Below are 17371 nucleotides of genomic sequence, written 5' to 3' on the forward strand. Positions count from 1 at the left end.
TTACTTTTTTATTTTTTTAAGCATACATTTTTATCTATGGTGGGAATTGTTAACTTAACCTAGCTTTTCTTTTGTTGTTAGTTGTAATGTGACTGTGTAGGTCTAGGTAATGAGTTTTATCATAATTTATAAGCGTTCTTTTTGTGAAAAATATCTTAATGTATTTTTTAGGCCTGATGATGCTCCGATAGGAGCGGAAAAACGTGTAGCTTTTAAAAAATTATTAGGATTTGATGAGACCATGACTTTGTGTCCTTACCGTTGTTTTTTTTAAATCTAAGAAATTAATAATAATATGATCTATATTTTAATTAAAAAAAAAGAAAATATAGTAAGCTATTATAAATGCACACTGCGAAAGATATAAGATAAAATTAGGAGGATCCATCATAAAATTCGCAGTCTTATTGATACCTAAAATTACTTCAAAAATCTATAAGAAAACTTTTCCCTTATTGGCATCCCTTACGGATATAGGATTAAAACAGAAACAATAACAAAGCATACTTATAACTTAAAAGATCGATAATGTCGAATGACATTTCAGTAATTGAACATTGTGGGCTGTGAAAAATCCCATTAGCTATAATAAAAATAGGCTAATGTTTGTAGATTGGATAGTATAAGAATGTCTAAAGCCGAACGATGCCGAGTGACATAGGGAAAAGATTAGCGAGTGCTAATCACGCATAGAAAAATATTTTCTTTCTCTATTTTTTCTCGTTTATTTCTATGTTTATCGAGTTAGAGAGTACCGCCTCTGTTATTCCTTTTAATCTGTCAGTCCATCTCATGTGGCCAAAGTAACTGAAACATACAACAACAAAAAAAACATGTATCAGTGATTTGAACCTTAATTTGTTAAAAGTAGAAACTGTTAAAAGTAGAATAGAACTGTTACTGTAGAAAACAATAATGTTATCAAAATTAGCTCTTTTAAAATTGCATATATTATAGATAAAGAGTCTTTAGGTACAACTTTTTTTGGTAATTCGTTTTTTGGCTTTGGTACTTTCGCTAGTTCTTGGATTCTCCCTGATCATTATCTGTTTTTTGTGAGTCTTGATCAGTTGAATCCTTGCTGGGTATACTAGAAGCCTCGGCTTGCTTAGAATATTTTTTTATTATATGTACAGGGTGTCCCATTTTGGGTACTTTTGCGGGGTATCACCGTTATTTTTAACGTTAGCGTGATGCGGTTTTCGCGACAGTGTGCTACTTTTTCGTGAAAATAACGATGCCGTTAACAAAAATTCCAAAGCCCCCTTAGTTTTTAAGATATAGGCCATTTTTGAAAATTCGACATTTTGGGACCCCCCTTGTATTTCGGTTATTCTTTAACTTATCGAATATGTAAAAAAACAGTTTTATAGATTTTTTTCCGTAGAATGCAGTGGCGTAGTGCGGAAAATACTAGATAATGTAACAGTACAAATTTAAATATAATACTAGAATTACAAAAAAAAATATAACAAGATAAAATCTGAAAAAAGAATCATCAACAAGGCTAAAAACTAACATTATACAAGAAACGTAGGTTAAAGTCTAAGATTATTTATTTTTGATTTGAATGACCGTAAGCCGTTGGAAAATGGATCCAAACTATTTTCATTAAAGAAACGCAAAGTCCTAGTCAGTAAAGAAAAAAAAAACCCATAGTTGGCCGAATGAAAGGGTAAACGAAACATAGAATTGATCCTTCTTTGACAGGTGTTAAAAGGTTCTTTACATTCAGTTCCAGACTATTGTTATTACACCACTCAGCAACACTATTTAAATCTAATTGAAGTTTCATCTATTATTGTTTTTGTAAACTGGCCCTGCCATATATTGAAATAAATAAATATGTCGGTTGTGATATAATAGAATTAATTTACAATTACTGAAAATTAAGTATGTCTTACCAGTCTATAGACGTTGTTGCTCATTTAGGAGCAAAACTTGACTGACCTTAAAGTTCAAACACCATATTTAAAATCAACAATTCCATTGAAGGTTATTTAGAGTAGTATTTTCGTTTTCAGAAAACGAGGATATCAACAACAGTGCTACCCCTCTCATTTTCAACCTAATGGAAAACACCCTTAAAAGTGCCTCTAATTATAAGAAAACGAAATCGTATGTGCTTAGGTGCAACAACCCAAAACTAACGCAGGGATTCATAGATTTGTAAGTAAAAACATTTCATTTGAAATAATAAATATGCAAACGGTACTTTCTTCGATTTTTACTTAGTTTAGTATTATTCTGTAATATTATTTCAGACAAAGTGAACTATTGAATTCTTTAAAAACCTGGTTAAACTGGATGGAATATAGAAATCAACAATGTGGAAACCTGGATGTTTTTTTAAAATTGATTTTACCGATTTTAATAGACGCTGATAAAACACCGGTCCAAATATCTATGTCCGCTGCGCAGTTATTATTGGAACTTGCGAGAAGGCCGAATAGTTTGTGCCCGTTTACACATCTGGCCGTATCTGAATTTATTCGAGAGGTACAGACAGTATTGGTCAAATATAGCTGTATATAGAAAACAGCAACGGTCCTAAGATTTTATTATTTTTTAGGTGCCTAGTTTAAAATTTTTATCCATCGATGTTACAAATACAGTGAATAGTGCTGTATGCGATATTCTTTTGAAACATCTAAAATCGTTTGACCAAGAGACGTTGCAGCGATACAAATTACTCATTGGGCTGTTTTTTAATGACTTGACTAGGGACTTCAGGTAAATGATTTTTTATTTTCTGCTTTTCGTATTTCAAATATAATAAGCAGGGTGTTTAGCAGATCATGATAAACACCCCGATCAGGATAAACATCATGATATTGTAATAATTCGCATTTACAAAATTCACAAATTACCACTAACCAAATTTTAAAATTGGTTCAAAGTTAAATTGCATATAAATGGTTAAAAGATTTTAATATCCGTTGTGGAATATTAAATTTGATACGATTTAAAAGTTCAGGGCATTGAATTTCACAATTCAACAGTTTGAAAACAAAAACTAGATCAAACTGGATTTGGCTATCCTAAAGTTGACGAAAAACAAATAAAAACACAAAGTCACGGTCTCACAACATGTAATTCAACGGGCTACACGTGTTTCGCTCTAGTTAGGGCATCAAATCTATCCTAAAGTGATTTCAAGTTGAATTGATCAAGTATTACTTTGCTATCAAAATGTGTATTTATTTATTTATAAAGTTTACAGGTAACCCCATTTTTACAAAGTACATAACCATTAATTATTATGAAAAATATTTTACAAATTGGCAGTAATAACAAATAATTAAATAGGTAATCACATTTTTTAATCCTAAGCCTTTAATATAATTACAAGAAAAACTTCTATTATTATTTTACAGTGCATCCGTAAAATAGCGGATAAATTCATTTAAAATGAAATGGACCGTTTCTGAAAAAGATGCCCGAACCCGTGGATTTTAATTTACAACCTTTAAACAACCTGACAATAGGCAATTTAAAAATTCTTTTTGAACGTTGTCAATGACATCTAGAGTAATATTTCTAATTTCCTGGCGTATTTGTTCCTCTAAATCTTCTAAACTCGCTGGTAAAGTAATCGAGGAGAGTTAAATCTGGCGATCTGGGTGGCCATTCAATGAACCCCGTCTACCTATCCAACGATTTAGAAAAACTTCATCTAGATAATTGCGAACGGATAAAACATAGTGTGGCGGGGCTCCATCTTGCTGAAAAAAAAAGATCACGCTGGTGCATGTCGGGTTCTTCCAAGTCCGGATATAAATCAATCAATCAATCGCTTTATTGTCAAAAAATGTTACAATTTGTAGACAAAGCTGATAACTAAAGTAAACATAAAAACAAACAAAACACACAAAAATAAAATAAAACTAGTTAAACAAATATACAAACTTATACAAATCAATAATTGTATGCGGTCAAAAGTATGAATAAATAAATAAAACACAATTAAAAATTAAAAATATACAATTGCATGTATACAATGTCAAAAAAAGAAAAAAAAAGGAAACCTAAGAAAGCAAAAAAGTATATATATAAAAATATATAAAAGTGTTCATTAAAAAAGTATAAACGAAAAGTAAGATATAGATATAGCTACATAAAACAGTACATATAAAAACAATAAATCAGTTTGTGTGTGTGAAGTTAAAATTAAGTATTAAAAAAATCGTTTACGGAGTAAAAGGCTCTCTCCAGTAGGAATGATTTGAATGCCTTACGGAAAGTAGGAAAAGATGTGATGGACTTGATGTTCAATGACAAATGATTGTGCTTTTTTTTTTGCTTTGTACAATATAGAGTTTTTTACCAATTCTGAATGTGGAGTAGGCAGATATAAATCATACTCCGCGTTTTTGAGAGGATAATTATGGGATGGCCTATCTGAATTTGATGAAACGTGCTTGCGAATTAGACAAACGGACTCATATATAAGTAGTGACGGCAAAGTTAGGATATTAATTTTTTTAAAGAAATCCTGGCAATGAGCTCTATAATTAAGTCTAAGTGTATAACGCAAAGCTCTCTTTTGAATTCTGAAAATGTCATTGTCAAATTGAGTGACACTACACACACCCCAAAAAGAAAGGGCGTAACGAAGGTGTGATTCAAAGAGGGAAAAATACACTGTTATAGAGAACAAAGGGGAGCAGAAAGTAAACTCAAAGTCCAAGTCTCATAATCAAGCGTCTATTTAAAGGTTACGCGTTTCGCCGCATTAGGGCATCATCAGACCTAAGTAAAATTAACAAAATTAAATAATACGGAGCAGAACGCTAATTAACAGAAAAGACATACCTATCTAAATACAAAAAACTGCACACTGACTCACAACATAAAAATAAAATAAAATAAGTTTATACCATCGTGTATCGTTATTGACTAAAATATGAATTTTAAAACGCCAAATATCACATCCAGTAAATTTTTGACATATTATTTTATAAAGAATGAAAACAAATACAATTATGAAAAGAAAAAAATACAAAAAGGTTTTTCAAAAAACATAGGGATCGAACCAGAGACCATTGGATCTAAAGTTCGGAGCATATACCTTGTCGCCAAACCGGGGTAATGATGTAGCATGCGAGTAATTACGTTATATGAGACAAGATTAAAATTCTTTATTGGAGATTATTAAAAATGAGATTAGGTTCGAAATTGAAGATATCATTGACACAATTTAATATTGGGCTTCTCTTAGCTCTTGTAATCTCGAGCTTTTCGAGGAGATCTAGTTTTTTACCCTTTCCACACTCATGTAATATAGTTACATCATCCGACACCGAAAAGTTATGACCAGTCGATAAAAGGTGATTTGCAAAGGCTGACTTTGTTTCTTTAATATCGGTGTCCTTACAATTGTTGAAAAGACTTATATGTTCTTTCACCCTAGTGGAAATTCTTCTACCAGACTGACCAACATACACAGCGGAACACTCACCACAATTCAAAGAATACACCCCAGATTTTAAAGTTTGCTCCATTTTATCCTTTGTGTTTATCAAGTGCTTTTTCAAAGTGTTTGCAGTTTTAAAAGCTATTGAAAGATTAAGATTATTTTTAAAGAGTTTTGCAAGTTGGAGAGATATTGAACCAAAAAATGTTAAAGATCTGAATTTGTTAAGATTTAAAGAATTGGAGTGTAAGATGTGGTAGGAGAATTTATATTTATTCATGTATACGAAAAAAAGTTTATTTATGGTAGAAAGTGGAGAACCGTTATTAACTGCAAGCTGCTTTATTATGTTAAATTCTTTATAAAAAGATTTCTTGGATAGAGGAAGGGTGAAAATCATATATAATAAAGAGTTAAATGAAGCAAACTTATGGGTATATGGTGAGTTAGAAGTGAATTGTATGATGTTGTCAGTTGTGGATGGTTTCCTGTATATATCGAATTCGATTTTATTATTATTCCTGGTTAACAAGAGGTCTAAGAAAGGCAAACTTTTGTTGTGCTCCTTTTCTAAGGTAAATGAAATTCTACTATGTAGACTGTTTGTCAAATTTAAGAAGGTGGACAATTGATCGTCATTGCCTCCCCAAACAATACAAATGTCGTCCACAGATCGTTTATATGCTATTATATGATCGGCGAAAGAACTGTTCATAATTTTGCACTCCAAGTTGTTCATAAAAACTTCACTTAAAAAAGGGAAAAGGCATGATCCCATGGCTAAGCCAGCCTTCTGTGTATACATTTTGCCATTGAATCTAAAAAAGTTTTGATCTAAAACAGTGTTTAGTAGGCAAATTAAGTCTGAAGAAATCAGCCTGGGTAGATTAGAATTTGCTAGTAAAGATTCCATTAGTTCAATGCAGTCACTGGGTGGGATACTGGGAAAAAGATTTTTCACATCTAAGGAAATTAACATTGCATTGTCTGGTATATATATGCCTTTTAAAAAATTAGCAAATTCGACGGAATGGTTAGTGGAAAAACAACTTCGAAAGGCTGTTACCTCTCTCAAAACCCCATTCAACCATGAAGAAAGTTTATAGCAAGGAGAATCCACAAAAGATACCACTGGTCTAATTGGCTGTCCTTCTTTATGAACTTTAGGTAGCCCGTAAAGGAGAGGAGTTCTAGGGTTCATAGGATAAAGAGCCTCCTTTCTAATATTAAAAAACTCCAAGGTTAAGAAAGATCTATCGAGAACACCCTTCATTTTTGTAAAAAATGAAGTTGTGGGATCCCTAGTCAAAGGTTGAAACTCATCGGTATCGAGAAAATCCACAACCCTATTCACATAATCTGTGCGTTTCATAATGACTAAGCAAGATCCCTTATCGGCCTTAGTGACAATCAAGTCATGTTGTTCAATTTTAGTTTTTAAGGATTTTAAGTGCTCACCATTATAATTAAAAGTTTTGTTTTGTCCAATTTAGAATTTAAGAGAGAAATAATATTTGCTCTAAGGATATTTTTGTTGGTAATATCTGTAGTTTGTAAGATATTTTCAGCCTCGACTGCTAGCGTTTCTCTAATTTTTAAATCAACTTTATGCGAAAAATTAAATTTTAAGTTATGACAGAATATTTTCTTCATGGGCTGAAAATGAAACGTCAGCCAACGTATAATGGTGAGCACTTAAAATCCTTAAAAACTAAAATTGAATATTCCTCTATCCAAGGAATTTAACATAATAAAGCAGCTTGCAGTTAATAACGGTTTTCCACTTTCTACCATAAATAAACTTTTTTTCGTATACATGAATAAATATAAATTCTCCTACCACATCTTACACTCCAATTCTTTAAATCTTAACAAATTCAGATCTTTAACATTTTTTGGTTCAATATCTCTCCAACTTGCAAAACTCTTTAAAAATAATCTTAATCTTTCAATAGCTTTTAAAACTGCAAACACTTTGAAAAAAGCACTTGATAAACACAAAGGATAAAATGGAGCAAACTTTAAAATCTGGGGTGTATTCTTTGAATTGTGGTGAGTGTATTCCGCTTTGTATGTTGGTCAGTCTGGTAGAAGAATTTCCACTAGGGTGAAAGAACATATAAGTCTTTTCAACAATTGTAAGGACACCGATATTAAAGAAACAAAGTCAGCCTTTGCAAATCACCTTTTATCGACTGGTCATAACTTTTCGGTGTCGGATGATGTAACTATATTACATGAGTGTGGAAAGGGTAAAAAACTAGATCTCCTCGAAAAGCTGGAGATTACAAGAGCTAAGAAAAGCCCAATATTAAATTGTGTCAATGATATCTTCAATTTCGAACCTAATCTCATTTTCAATAATCTCCAATAAAGAATTTTAATCTTGTCTCATATAACGTAAGTACTCGCATGCTACATCATTACCCCGGTTTGGCGACAAGGTATATGCTTCGGACTTTAGATCCAATGGTCTCTGGTTCGATCCCTATGTTTTTTGAAAAACCTTTTTGTATTTTTTTCCTTTCATAATTGTATTTGTTTTCATTCTTTGTAAAATAATATGTCAAAAATTTACTGGATGTGATATTTGGCGTTTTAAAATTCATATTTTAGTCAATAACGATACACGATGGTATAAACTTATTTTATTTTATTTTTATGGTAGTGTGAGTCAGTGTGCAGTTTTTTGTATTTAGATAGGTATGTCTTTTCTGTTAATTAGCGTTCTGCTCCATATTATTTAATTTTGTTAATTTTACTTAGGTCTGATGATGCCCTAATACGGCGAAACGCGTAACCTTTAAATAGACGCGTGATTATGAGAGTTGAACTTTGAGTTTACTTTCTCCTCCCCTTTGTTCATATACTTCGGTCTCTTTGAGAATAATGGATGATTATTTTGAATTACTGTTATAGAGGTTGAGAGGCTAAGCTCCTTGGAAATTGATCTTAGCGCAAAACAAGCGGAGCTTAATTTTCTTGTTAAAGGGTTAATGTGTTACAGTTTTTTTTTGTGAGCATAACACTTTAACTCAATGTATTCAAATTTGAAATATTTTAATATAATTTAATAAAGCTTCTTTCATTTATCAAAGTCTTAGATTAGTAGTTATAAAAGTCGAAAGGGTTTAGACTTATAAGAAAGGGTAATCTCCATAGAAAAATCAACCATAATTGTATAGGTTTCAATAATTATAAAATTTTGATCAGTTTAGGAAATAACCAATTTATTGCAAATGTATTTAAATGGCAAATATAGGTATAAATATATCAGAACAGAATGTAGACATTAATGGACAGATATATATTTTGTTTTATAGCAGTAACTGCTTATTAGAAATCAAGTTCATATTAAAGCATAATCTTGACTAGGTTGATATTGTTGGTACCTTGATCTTGCATTGTGAGGTTATACAGGTGTCGATTTCTTTCGGTTGCCTTGGCCAATTCTAGGTTTGATTTTTTTTTGTGAGCTAAATTAAAGTTTTGCCGAGGGCAGTTTTAAAGAAACAGACTAGAGAGTTTTTAGGGTTTCCTGTGTTATTTTGTCATAAAAATTCCAAAGAAAGGCCACACTCCAACCTAGGTAAGTTGCACATGGCACATGGTCAACTTATTCTTATAATTTTTCTTATAACCCATTAAATATTCGCATTTATTTTTATTTTAATTTAAAGTTTATAAAGACATTTAACTTTTTAAAGCGAAATTTTTATAAAAAAAAATAATTCTGCTCATCTCAGAAATTCCTCAGTTCAGTTTCTCACATGTAGTTTTGTTTTCAGGCCTTTTTTCTCTTCTTTCTTTTCTCTTCCTTTTTTCTCTTTCTTCTTTTTTTCCTGTTTGTCCTCTTATGGCTACCACTAGGACTTCCTCATCTATTTGTTCAACTCATCACTGATATTGTGAAGGATTTGATGGAATTTGATGGTCTGAGCCCCATCAAACACACTTGAGCTTCTTCTAGATATCCTGAAATCCATCACATATTGTAGTACCGGCTGAATCACTTTGTCCAACTACCTCAGAAGACACTGTCCTTCCTGAGACACACCAGATGAGCCCCATGGCCGTCTAATCATCAACGAGGCGAGAACAAGGACCACAGGTATCACAGAATAATATAACCATTTAGAAGTGTAAAACAAAGGCCACACACATTACTTTTGCCATAGTTAGTACTATTTGAGTAATTTATCGCATATATATTTACTAGTTTAACTTTAATTTTTGTTGCTTTAATCTTTGTTGGAAACTGAGTATATACGTATATGCGAGGTGTAGTATAAGTTGTACCATATTTATTTAACCATAAACCGCCGGTTGTTATTGTTTGATTTGTCTTTTATAAATTGCTTTTATAAACTCTAGACCAAAGTCCTATCAACATTTATTAGCTTTACTGTAGTATATTATACTAAATACTAACTTAACTAAAGCTTTTCTTTTATGTTTATTTAGTCTAACTTTCTAAGTTAGACAAGGGACTTTTGGTGTGAGTCCATGAGTTTTAAGGTGCTTTCACACTAAAGCTGTAATTTAATAGCATATAATTTAATAGCCAAAGTAAAGGGTTAATATTTATTTTATTGTTGATTTATTAATTACACCATAACACTTGTACATAATATTAAGGGTCAATATAATTAATTGTCTTTATAAATCTCGCTGCCTGTTCTTTCTTGTGAGATTTTCTTTCAGGTTTATAGGTATAGTGCTTTTAGTAATTTCCTGTTTTCTTGGTCATCGGGATTTTCTTATCCATCTGGGATAAAACAGGTGGCGCTTATATTTTATTAAACTCTTGTGGAATCCACGCCACTCTACCAAAGTGATTAGTGCTAGTCGGCTCCCCTTTGAGAAGATCCCCTGAGCTGTCTCTATAGTCTATAGTAAGTCTCCCTCCTTCCATTGGTTCCCTTGTACGCATTTTCTAACCCTCACTTCCCATACCATTACTCTCCCTTTTTCCTTCCTGTTATTACCCATCCGTCCATTCAAATTTCATTTAATCCAGGTAAATAAGATAAAGTATTCAAGTAAAATTAAAGTATTGGATAAAGTAATAAATTGTTATTAATCATAATTATTAATAATTATTATTATTTTTTTTTTATATTTAACAAATGTGCATGTCCCATTTTAACGACTTGTCACTTGTCAACAGTAAGCCCCAAAAATTTCACTGAGTCGGCTTCGTCAATGGTTGCGTTATCCAGTACAAATGATTGCAAATTATTTTTATAGGACAAAAAATTAGTTTTGGAGATGTTAAGGCAGAGAAGATTAGAGTCGCACCATGCTTTGATAGAAGTTAAGTCACTTGATATGATTTTATGAAGTTCGGCAATATCCGGATTACTCCAGGTAAAACTAATATCATCCGCGAATAGGCAGGTTCTTCCTTTAATATTCAGACTAGCGATATCATTGATAAATATGAGAAACAAAATAGGGCCAAGCACTGAATCTTGAGGCACTCCACATTCTATTGGGTTGCAAGAAGACATCGTAGCATCAATCCTCACAAACTGACTCCTGTTATTGAGATATGACTTAAACCATTCGAGGGGTATACCTCTAAACCCGTAGTGTTGCAACTTTTTTATTAAGATATCACGGTTTACGCAATCAAAAACTTTAGAAAAATCACAGAGGATGGTTGCCGTAGGATGTTGGTTGTTTAAGCTACAGTACACATTATTAAAAAGGGAAAACATAGCATCATTTGTGCATTTGTTCTTTAAAAATCCAAATTGTTGATGAGTGAGTATTTTAAATTTCAGTAGGAATGATAGGACCCTTGTTTTTCACTAATATTTCAATAATTTTTGATAGTGTGGGAAGAAGAGCAATTGGGCGATAGTTGGAAGACTGATCTTTATCTCCTCCTTTATGTAGAGGGATTATTATTGCCTTCTTAAGGCAGTTGGGGAAAACTCCTTTTTGAAAAGACAGGTTGATTAAATTTGTAAGATGGTTTAATGTACACTCTGGCAGATTTAGAAACATATTCCACGTGAGTCCATCGGTTCCAGAAGAGCTCTTATTTTTGATTTCCCTAATCGTACTGCGAAGCTCAGGTAATACTATTGGCGTAAATAAAAAACTGTGTAAATTCTCATCTGCACTAGAAAGATAAGAAAGTGGATCGTGGGTAGGAGCTATGGTACTCATTAGATTCTTCGCTACATTTACAAAATAATTGTTGAGGTTCTCAGGAGAGGTAGAGATAGTATTGGACTTAGAAGGTTTATTTCTCAGATTATTAACAATCGGCCATGATTCTTTAGCGACATTACCAGACTTTGTCAGTCTCCTGTTATAGTAAATGTCTTTTGCCGCTTTTAGAGTCCTTTGATAAATTTTCTTATATAGTCTTACATAGTAATGAAAGAAAGCGCTGTCCGAGAATTTTCCAAGATTGACTAATGAACGCATGTTCTTAGCAGATGTACGTAAACCTTGGGTAGACCAAAGTTTATGTTTTTCAGTTTGAGAGGCCTTAAAGGAAAGGATTTGTGAGACAGATTAGATAGCGTTTTTATAAATCTATTTAGAATTCTGAATCAACATCAGAAGAGTGGACATTCCAGTCAGTAGTTAGACACAGGTGCTTAAAATTTAGAAAGTTTCGATCTGAGAAAATACGGCCTAATTTGCGGGGAACATTTTTAATTTTTGATATTATGCAAAACTTTGTTAAAACTGCTTCATGATCTGAAAAGCCTGAGTTTAGGACAGTACAGTTAACGAAATCCGGATCAAAGGAAGATACGACATAGTCTATTGTACTCAAGCTGATTTTAGTTATTCTGGTTGGTGATTTAATGTGCATGATTAACCCAAAAGAATCGAAAATGGACTGGAGAGATTCCTGAGCCGCACACACACTGGAAAAATCAATATTTAGGTCGCCACATAAAATGATTTTGCTGTTTAAAGGCAGAGACTCAAAGTTATCTAAAGTTATCAGAGTGGGGATAAGATCATTTTAAAGAAATTCCAAATACCAAGGAGAGTGTCTTCAAAAAAGTAAACACTATACCGAATCACACATTGACTTTTTGAGGGTATTATGTATGACATTCTGTGAAGCAATGAGGGTTTTCGGTTGCCCAATATCGACAATTCTGTCTGTTCACATGGCCTTTTAGAGTAAACGTTGCTTCCTCACAAAATATCTGTTTTACAAAATTATTATATCATTACATAATTGCTGCATTTGCCCACAAAATTCATTTCGGCGATCAAAATCATCTTCCGATAGCTCTTGAAGTAAGAATATTTTATAAGGGTTGAACTTTACTTCTTTTAATACTTTATACGATAGTAGATCACGATAAATTAAAATTAGAAGCCGTGCCTGTGATTGTCACTTTGGGAGTATCTTGAACCGTTAACAGAACGTTTCGCTCATCTTTTTCAGTTATTGAACCTCGACCAGCTTAACCTAAAATAAAAACTAATCACAAATCGTTATAGGCATACCATTGTCTTAAAAAAACATTGAAACTCACACACAATATACATAATATTCAAAAGATAGAGAATGGTTTAAAATTGTTTCAATTTATATTTAAAGCATTTAATATTATTGGTAGTATTTAGAATATTTGGGGTGTGATTTTAGGAGTACCTAAAAACTCAAACGAATTCATAAGATGGGGTTTTTTATATTAATTTCTTTTTATGTTGCTCTGATAGACCTTGCGACATAAGGTTAGTAGGATTTTCGTATTCACCAATATGCTTTCAAATATATATAAATCCCTAAAGGTAAGTAATTTAGCGCGTTTAAAAAGTTCATTACTAGGGTATGATTTAACTTTAAGAAATATGATTCCAATAAAAAAATTATTTTTCTTTTAAAATAATTCCTTGTTTTAGAAGGTTGTTTTGATGAGTCATTAAACTTTGTCGTAAATGGAGAACTTTTTATGATTTTTCTTTCAGAACTTCTACCAATTTTTTTTCACTCTTTTCTGGCCTCTCCCTCCAAGTTATTGGTCATGCGTTTTTTAATTTCTAACTTTTGTGCGTTGATTTGTTTTTGAAAACAAGATATAGTGATATCAACAAGTGCGTATGCATGTTCTTGAATTTTAAGAGCTAAGTCAGACTTCACACCATAATATAGCTGCTTCCCCAACTCAAGTTTTCTATTAAGTTCATCTATTGAATTCTATTGAATATTTTATCAGATTCTATCCAGCTAGTAGATCCTTAACATCCCTGTTGAGACAATGAGCTTGGAAACGACAATTCGATTATTTTTTAGCAAACAAGAGCAGGCTCCAACTTAAATTTAGCAATTTATTTCAGTTCTCTAGCATTTATAGTTACTTCACAATTAATTTTCAAAGTTCGAATAAATACGCCATGTTTAATTTTTTCCTTGTACCAGCGCGGCCGGGATGATACGTCACAGGCGCCCAAGTGGACGCAACGACCGACGCTAGCATGTCGACCGCGCACGCTGCTTTGTCAAAATAACGCCAGGGCACTAGGCTGTGGCTGGCTGGCTAGCGAGCGCTCTATAATACACCGTCGCGTCGCGTCGGCATCTATGACGTAGCGCGTAATTGGGACGGAATCTCGGGAGGTATAAAAAACCCCAGACTACCAGCCTTATAACTTTGCAAATACTTACCCTAACAACTTGAAATAAACGTCCTTGTTCTTATAAACTTATGTTGTATTTATTTTTGGGAAAATATATATATATTTTTTTTAATTTTCCAAGTTTATTACGGATCCTAAAAACTAAAAAAATCCAAATTCACTTTAAATTTCAAATTTCAAACAAACATAACATCTAAAACACTTTATCATAAAATTTACACACATTACCAAAATTAATCATAACAAAACAGGTTAAGACAAAAAAAGCATCTTTTTGATAAATTTGATTAAAAAATAAGTAAAGCTGTAAATAAAACAGAATTTAGAGGAAGTAAATTAAATTATTTAATAGGAAACAAAACTAAAACACTAAAATGATGTCAGAGCACAGGTTAAAAGGTATCATTAAAAAAATCGTCAAGGCTATAATATGCCCTGGATAATAAAAGTGATTTTAATTCCTTTTTGAATTTCTTAACTTCTAAAATTTGTCTGATACATAGAGGAACATGGTTGTAAATTTTTTTGCTCAGGTATATAAGTGAGTTCTTGGTGAGGGAGGATGTAGGGATTGGTAAGGGAAAATCGTTAACCTGGCGAGTCATATGACCAGTGTTAGAGGGAGGTTTAAGACATTTATGAATAAGAGTAGCTGTTTCTAAGATAAAAAGAGTTAGGATTTTTTGAGATATAAAGAGAGGTTTACAAGAATCTCTTAACCTAGCGGAACATAGGTATCTATACTCTATTTCAGAAGTGTGTAGAGCAATAAAACCTCATTAGGTATGCAAAAGTGGTACCTGGTGATCCAATTGGTACCAATATTTTATGCCACTACCTTAGTTGGGTATTAGTTTCAATGTAAAATTCTTTCTTTTCGTTGATTGCAGGTAGTGCCACCCGGTTTTGGGTCAATTTATGAGTTTTGCCCATTGTTACCCACTGATAAACATTGAAAACGGTTCGCCAAAGGCGTGCAACTGGAACTTGTTTTTTTACCTTATAATTAATGTACTTAAATGCTATTTTATTTTAGAAAGTTACTTTTGTTTAAATGGAATAATATATTTTTTTCACAAATTTATTGAACATAATATGTAGAGTAAAACAGTTGAAAATGTCACTTTTGGATCTGGCACTTTTTGAACAGTGTATAACAATTTTAAATTATAATAGATTGTAGTCTTCTTCGTCATCTGACGAACTGTCATTACCTCTTGACATTATAATTAAAGGATCGACTGTCTGATCGATGAGGTTGTCAAGATCCCACATTTTGTCCTCTTGCTTAATTACATGCTGGACTGCTTTTCGCCAATTCTCTGGTGTCGCTTCCGTAATGGCTTGATCAAACAGTAGCTTAACATCTTTCATTTTAAAAGTCGTGTTTTGTCTTGCTACAAATCCTTTTACCTGCGCCCATATCAGTTCTATAGGATTTAGTTCGCAATGATGTGGCGGTAAGCGCAGTACAGTTATATTATATTTTTCGGCTATATCTTCCACGGCGTATTTCATGAAACGAGTTTTGTGTAAGTTTGCTATTGCCAGCAGTTCTTTTTTTATCAAATTTGCTTCAAACGCAATACCTTTTGCAGTCAGCCAATCGATAATTTCTTGCTTTCTCCAACTTGAAGTTGGCGTCTTCTCTATTCGCCGTGAATGATAGCTTGCGTTATCCATAACCACCACCGAATTAGCCGGAAGAAATTTTATCATTTCACCAAAATAGTCCTCGAAAACGTCTGAGTTCATGTCTTCATGGTAATCTCCTGTGCGAGTCGACTCAAAGGTTAGCAGACCTTCTTTTAAAAATCCCTCTTCGCTTCCAATATGTGTGATTATAAGTCTTTTTCCTTTTCCCGAAGGGACTTTAATACCCGTAGACAGGCCTTCTATGAAAGCTTGGCGAGCACTGGTTATATTTTTGTCTTGCCACATTTTTTGGACTATATAACCTTCGTTAATCCACGTCTCATCAAGATAAAAAACTTTCTTTTGCTCCCTGCGGTACTGCTTGATACTTCTCAAGTATTGTCGTCTCCAACAAACAATTTCGTCGCTCTCCAGTAAAAGTGCTTTGCGGTTATGCTTTTCCCAGGCAAAATCCATATTTTTTAAAGTTTTCCATAAAAGTTTTCTACTTATCAACGGAATACTGTCATCTCGGCCAAGCTCCATTAAAATTTTGTCTAGGGTGGGTATTTCCTTTTTAAAATAAAAAGAGTGAACTTTTTTTCGAATTATACATTTAGCATTTTCATCAAGGACTTTTGTAGGTCGTCCTGGCTTTTGCTTGGGAGATTCCACTTGACCTGCTACTTTTCTTTCCCGCAACAATTTGAAAATGGTGGACTTTCCAATTCCACTCATTCGAGAACATTTTTCAACAATTTCTTGCACAGTAAAACTAGGGTAATCGTGTTTTATGCAATCATGTACATTTAAAATAATAACTTTTTCACTCAGCGATAGTGGAGAATTTTTAGTACATCTTTTCGTTGGACTGAATACCTCCATTTTTTAAATATTGGGATAATAATATTGTGATTACACTACAGCGTAGCAGTGACTAGTAACGTTTAAAATATGATTTAAAAGTATTTATAGTCTGTATATATTACCTGACCCCATTTTTGCATGTTACAAAGCGTTAAAAGATAGGTACCTATACAAAAGGATTAAAAGTATTTATTTAGTATTTAATCTCTTTCAAAATAAAGGCATTTAATCCGTGAAAATTAAATTCATAAATATTATAAGTACCTGCGCCTATGAACTACCACGAAATGTAGCCAAACAGAACGGAATTCCCCAGTTTATTGCTCTATACACTTCTGAAATAGAGTATAACTGCCTTTTTTTGAATCACAAAAATTATGTTTAATAATCCCTTGTTGCTTAAACCCCAAAAAGGCAAGCCATAACGAAGATGGGACTCAATAAGAGAAAAGTACACTGAACGTGCAACTACCCCTCCCAGCTCGTGCCCCGCCATTCTTACTGCAAAGCATCCAGAGGATAATTTTGATGCAAGATTTAGGATATGATCTTCGAAGCGAAGGCGACCATAAATGGTAATACCAAGGAACTTACAGCTTTCTTTGTTTTGCAAGGGGGTGTTTTCACTAAACATAAGGCCCTGCACGTCACACTTAAATCCCATAATAAAGGTTTTGCCCACATTAAATACAAGCCTGTTTGCAGCACACCACTCCGATAAAATCTTAAGATCCTTAAAAACCTGGGCTCTAACGGTAGTATGTAACTATCCTTTGGCCAAAGTCAGTAACTTACCGCACAGTATACAGTACAACATGTACTAAA

At 32.8% G+C, this 17371-nt stretch overlaps 1 protein-coding gene across 2 annotated transcripts in view; it reads left to right on the top strand.

The window, feature by feature from the left end:
• LOC126737588 (exportin-6-A-like) overlaps positions 1–17371 on the top strand; it is a 320333-nt gene that overhangs the window by 36140 nt on the left and 266822 nt on the right. For both annotated transcript variants that reach the window (XM_050442568.1, XM_050442567.1), the window contains exons 10-12: positions 2025–2169; positions 2265–2499; positions 2573–2733. In XM_050442568.1, coding sequence (XP_050298525.1) covers positions 2025–2169; positions 2265–2499; positions 2573–2733 — 541 coding nt within the window. The remainder of the gene's footprint in view (positions 1–2024; positions 2170–2264; positions 2500–2572; positions 2734–17371) is intronic.

The sequence above is a fragment of the Anthonomus grandis genome, chromosome 6 (assembly GCF_022605725.1).
Source record: "Anthonomus grandis grandis chromosome 6, icAntGran1.3, whole genome shotgun sequence".
Lineage (NCBI taxonomy): Eukaryota > Metazoa > Arthropoda > Insecta > Coleoptera > Curculionidae > Anthonomus > Anthonomus grandis.